Source organism: Gracilinanus agilis, unplaced genomic scaffold (assembly GCF_016433145.1).
Source record: "Gracilinanus agilis isolate LMUSP501 unplaced genomic scaffold, AgileGrace unplaced_scaffold16785, whole genome shotgun sequence".
Lineage (NCBI taxonomy): Eukaryota > Metazoa > Chordata > Mammalia > Didelphimorphia > Didelphidae > Gracilinanus > Gracilinanus agilis.
Genome location: NW_025347790.1, coordinates 1,111 through 6,870, shown reverse-complemented (window position 1 = coordinate 6,870; position 5,760 = coordinate 1,111). Strand labels below are relative to the sequence as shown.

At 44.8% G+C, this 5,760-nt stretch overlaps 1 protein-coding gene across 1 annotated transcript; it reads left to right on the top strand.

Moving 5' to 3' along the window:
- Positions 1 to 3,150: 3,150 nt before the first annotated feature.
- LOC123254172 (netrin receptor UNC5B-like) lies at positions 3,151 to 5,397 on the top strand (the record flags this gene model as incomplete). The annotated part of the gene is made up of 2 exons (XM_044683231.1): positions 3,151 to 3,540; positions 5,310 to 5,397. Coding segments are annotated over 2 exons (478 nt in total), but the record flags the coding sequence as incomplete, so codon positions are not given.
- Positions 5,398 to 5,760: the final 363 nt, after the last annotated feature.

Below are 5,760 nucleotides of genomic sequence, written 5' to 3'. Positions count from 1 at the left end.
TATATTATATTATATTATATTATATTATATTATATTATATTATATTATATATATTATGAAATATTATATATTTTTATTTATTATAGATTACTTTATAGTATTTATGTTATTATATACTTAATAATATTTGTGATGACTGACCTATCTGTTCCCAGCCTCCAGGAGCTGGGCTAGGAGAAGGAGAAATAGGCTGAGAGACAGGGAGGAGCTGGGTTCTTGGGGTACCAAAATGGTTCCTCTGGCTATATGAACACCAGCATCAGCCCCATGGACCACTGAGACCAGGTCTCTGATGGGAGCACCAAGGGCTCTTTAGAGGAGTCCATGAGTGTCCTTCCTGCTGACATTCAATCACCCAATTCAGATATACTTACTAAGTGCCTACTGTGTGCCAGGAGGTGTACCACGTGCTGGGAATACAAAGATAAAGCAGCTCCTTTCCTTGAGGAGTTTACATTCTATTGGGGAAAATGCCACATTTCTTAGAGTGGGCCTAAAAATTCCTGAAATCAGCTGTTAGGTCCTCCCTGAGTCTTCTCCTCTCCAGCCTAAACATTTTTAACTTTTAACTGATTTTCATATTTCATGGACTTAAAGCCTGTTTCCATTGAGACAGCCTTCCTGATTCAGCAATCACCAGCCAGCTGGGTCCAGGGGAATATTTCCTGAGAGATGGCATAGGGGAGTGGATAGAGAGCCAGCCTTGAGTCAGAAAGACCTAAATTTAAACCCTGTTTCTGACATGTTCTAGCCATGTGACTACTATAGACAAAACACCTAAAGTCTCAGCGTCCCCGGCCAACCTTCTTAAAGCTATAAGTCACAGATGAGTTACTGATCTGTGTTGGTGGAGGGAGTTCCCATACCAGGAACCCCTTACATAGATAAAATCAAGTCTAAACTTTAAAGAAAATTATCATTCTATGATAGATAAAATGGGAAGGGAAAACACTTCCTAGCTGTGTGACTCTGGACAAGTCACTTAATCCCAGTTGTCTAACCTTTATCATTCTTCTGCCTTGGAACCAATATTTAGTATTGATTTAAAGACAGAAAGTAAGAGTTTTTTAAAAAGTAAAAAGGGAAAGATTGGCTCTAGGAGTCAATCAGGAGCAACGGGTAGAAGGTGCAAAGGAGATCAACTTTGCAGTACAGTGGATAGAGCACTAATGCCTGGGGTCAAGAAGACCTGAGTTCAAGTCCCACTTCAGATACTTACTTGCTGAGTGACCCTGGGCAAGTCATTTAACTTTTCTCTACCTCCATTCCTTGTCTGTAAAATGGAGATGATATTAGCCCCTACCTCCCGGATTATGAGGATAAAACGAAATGATGTTTGTTTTTTTTTTTTGCAAGCCTTAAAATAGAAATGAGAGGAAGTCCCACCACCTAACCCACCCCAGAGAAAGTGGAGAAAAAAGGCTAAAATACATGAAGCCAAGAGGGGCAGCTGGGTAGCTCGGTGGATTGAGAACCAGGCCTAGAGATGGGAGGTCCTAGGTTCAAATCTGGCCTCAGACACTTCCCAGCTGTGTGACCCTGGGCAAGTCACTTGACCCCCATTGCCTACCCTTACCACTCTTCTGCCTTGGAGCCAATACACAGTATTGACTCCAAGATGGAAGGTAAGAGTTTTAAAAAAAATAAAATAAAATACATGAAGCCATCCTAGAGACCAATGAGACTGTTTAGAAGAAGGATAGGACTGAGTGAGATGTGAAACTTTCCAAGAGTAAGAGGAATGCCCATGGAATCATCCAGGGAGGGCTTCACTGAGGAGGCAGCCACTTAAGTGATATGGAACTTGGCACTTAATTATGACTTATTGGGTTTTCTTTCTGTTGAAACTAGGGTAAGGAGCCCCTAAAAGCTCTTGGCTCCTTCTACTGGGAGAAGAGCCTATGAGATGAAAGAGTGGGCACCCTAGACCACACCTTTTAGTCCCATCTCCTTTGGCTAATAATGTCCTCTCCTTCCTCAAATACTCCTGAACCATTTTCTCTGATCTCTGATTTTGCCCCCATCACTCCCTGCCTTGCCTGATGATGATGACGATGACAGCAGTGACAACAATGATGATGACAACCAAAATGGTGGTGATGATGATGTTAACAACTAACATTTTTGTAGTACTTTGTGTATTAGACTTATCTAGGCTTATGTTGTGCCCCCCAAATAGAAAGGAAAATCCTTGGAGGCAAGGAATATTCTGTTCTTGTCTTTGTATTCTCCAGCTCACAGCACAGCTCCCTATATGCCTCTGAGAGACAGTATGATGTATTAGTCATAGAGCTAGCCTTAAAGCTAGGAAGAAGAGTTTCAAACCTGCCTCTAATCCACCCTGAACAAGTTTTCTCAATGGCCTCAGCAACTCTCCAAGATTGGAAGTTGCTGGGAGGATGCTAACCTGCATTGGGGGAAGGCATTTCTTCACGTGGGAGTTTAGTTTTCTATATCCATGAAATCACAAGTCCAGTCATTCTCCTTATCCAATCCCTTCTCATCTTCTGGCACAGTGCCCTGAATATGCTTATTCTGGTGGCACTGACTTTCTTGCTGTTTCTCCAATACCATACTCCATTTTTATTCTCTGGACATTTTCTCTGACTATCCCTCAGAACTGGAATTTTTTTCCTTATCTCTGCCTCCCAGCATCCTTCAAGGCCCAGCAAAAAATCCCACTTTTTGGGCAGCTGGGTAGCTCAGTGGAGTGAGAGTCAGGCCTAGAGACAGGAGGTCCTAGGTTCAAACCCGGCCTCAGACACTTCCCAGCTGTGTGACCCTGGGCAAGTCACTTGACCCCCATTGCCCACCCTTACCAATCTTCCACCTATGAGACAATACACCGAAATACAAGGGTTAAAAAAAAAAAATCCCACTTTTTACAGGAAGCCTTCCCTGATTTCCTTTTAACACTCATGCTTTTTCCTCCTCTCTGCTAATTATCTCCAATTTATGTCATGTAGATCTTGTTTGCCTATAGTCATTTGCATGTTATCTCCCCTATAACATTGTGAGCTCCTCAAAGGCAAGGGCTATCTTTTGCCTTTCTATCCCCAATGCTCAGCACAGTGCCTGGCATACAGTAGATACTTAATCAGTGTTTATCAACTAATTGGTTAATTCTTGATTTTATGTATTGAATTGCAGACAACCCACAGCTGCTGCATCCATCGGTACCTCCTGACCTTACCGCCAGTGCAGGGATCTACCGAGGACCTGTGTTTGCCCTGCAGGACTCCTCTGATAAGATCCCCATGACCAATTCACCCCTGCTTGACCCCCTGCCCAGCCTGAAGATCAAGGTGTACAACTCATCCACCACATCCTCCACCCCTGGCCTGCCTGATGGAGCCGACCTGCTGGGAGTCCTGCCCGTGGGCACCTACCCAGGCGAGGGGATCCGAGATGCTCACTTCCTCAACCTGCGTAATGCCAGCCTTGGCTCTCAACAAACCTTAGGTCTGCCCCGAGATCCTAGCAACTGTGCCAGCGGGACATTTGGCTGCCTTGGCGGGAGACTGACCATTCCTGGCACAGGTATGGCCCCAGCCAGAGTGTCCAAAGCCCTGCCAGGGTGGTACCTTGTTCTAGGGAGGTGGGGCCATGCAGAATTCTCCAGATCCCCTGGGAAGGGCATGGCTCGCCCTCAGCTCTGCTCTTTGTCACAGTCCTTTAGTCTTGCCTCCTTTTGCTGCGGCTGTGCCCCCTCCTGCCCTGACTCCTTTTCCCTTGTTCTTTCCCTTTTGATCATCCTCTTAGTATAATCTCCACTATCCCTCTTGATGATGAAGATGATGGTAGCTGACATTTAGATAACATGTTAAAGTTTACAGAACGCGTATAAAAGATCACAGAAATCTATTTCTAGAGGTGTCTCGGAAACCACTGAGTCCAGCCTCCTCTTTTTATAGATGTGAAAATAGAGATGATTTGCCCCAGGTCATATAGGTAGCAAGTGCCAGGCAAGATTCAAACCCAGATCCTTGGATTTCAGAAGGACTCTTTCCACTGGGCTTGGTTTGACATACATTATTTCATTTGAGCCTCACAACAATGCTGTGGGGTAGATACTATTATTCTCATTTTACAATTGAGGAGACTGAGTCTCAGAGAGGATAAGGTACTAATTCAAGATCATACAGTTAATAAGTAGAAGAGGCAAGATTTGAACCTTTTAGCCACTATACTTTCCTGCCTTTTTAGGATAAATCACAGAATTCCGTCTCTCAAATTCTGAAACATAAAGTTATGGAAATTTCGAGCCAGAAAGAAAAATACTACCTTACCCTTTCTGTAGTTCTTTACAGTTTTCCTCACAACAACCCTGTGAAGTAGGTAGTGTGTTATTATCCCTATTTTACAGATGAGAAAACTGAGGCTCAGAAAGGGCAAGTGAGTTTCTTATAGAGAGTAAATGGCAGAGTTGGGATTTCATCCCACACTAAGGCTAACTACTGAATTTTATTTCAAAGACTTAGTTGACTTGACTGTTTCATACAAAGCAAATATTTCAGTCTTGCCAGCTTTATCCCTGCCATGAGAATCATTGACTCAGTATTTTTTTAATTTAAAACCCTTACCTTTCATTTTAGGATCAATACTGGATATTGGTTTCAAGGCAGAAGAGCGATAAAGGCTAATCAGTGGGGGGTTAAATGACTTGCCTAGCTAGGATAAATATCTGAAGTCAGATTTGAACCCAAGACTTCCCATCTCTAGGACTGGCTCTCAATCCACTGAGCCACCCAGCTGCCCTTAGCTCATAAGCTTTAGAGCTAGAAAGGTCTGTGGAGGCCATGAAGCCAACTGCCTCATTCTGTAGTTAAAAGAATCTGAGATGCTTGGCTCAGGAGTCACACAGCTAATAAGTGAGTGAGGCAGAATTTGAACTGAGATCTTCCTGACTCCATGCTGTTAGCAATATTTGGTAGAACCCAGACTTACAAACTGTCAGTTGGAAAGGACCTTTGAGATGATCTGGTCCAGCCTCCTCATTTTAAGGAAACTGATGCCTGCAGAGAGGAAGTAACTTGTCCAGGGTAGCGATGCTGGGACTCACACTCAGGTCTTTTGCCTGAAGGTCCAGCCCTTCCCTTCTACTATGTGACATTTCCAGATAACGACATCTCGATCCTTGTTAGATATCCCGACCCTACACACCTCGGCCTTTTTTTTTTTTATCAAGCAGGGGAGTTGCCTATTTGTACTGCTATCAAAGGGCAATGGCAGGGCCCAGAGATCCAGCCTCTTGTCCATCTCTCTACCCCTCGCTGCCCTTTCCCCCACTGAACTCCCTCTCCCTCCAGGGGTGAGCCTGCTGGTACCCAACGGGGCCATCCCCCAGGGGAAATTCTACGAGATGTACCTGCTCATCAACAAGGCGGAGAACACCCTGTGAGTAGCCCAGGCCCTTTCCCCTGGCCCTCCTCCCCCAGCTCAGGGCTACCCTTGATCCCTACTTCTCTTTTCTTCCCTTTTTATCATCCTGTCCCTCTTGCTGCCAACTGCTGACCCCCCAGAAGCCCAGGGCCCCTCACTGTGGCACCTGCTTGGTCCTGCTCTCCCTTCCCGAGCTGGCCTCTGCTCCAGAATGTCCCTTCTTTCTTCCTTCCCATCAAAATTCCCATTCCCTCAGTGCTAGGATTTTAGCCAGATGCCAAGAGAAAAGGATCTGAATAAATGACTTCCCATAGCCAGGTGTGAGTGACTCATAAAGACAGACCCAATGCCTCACCCTTCCCAGGGGCATTTACATGT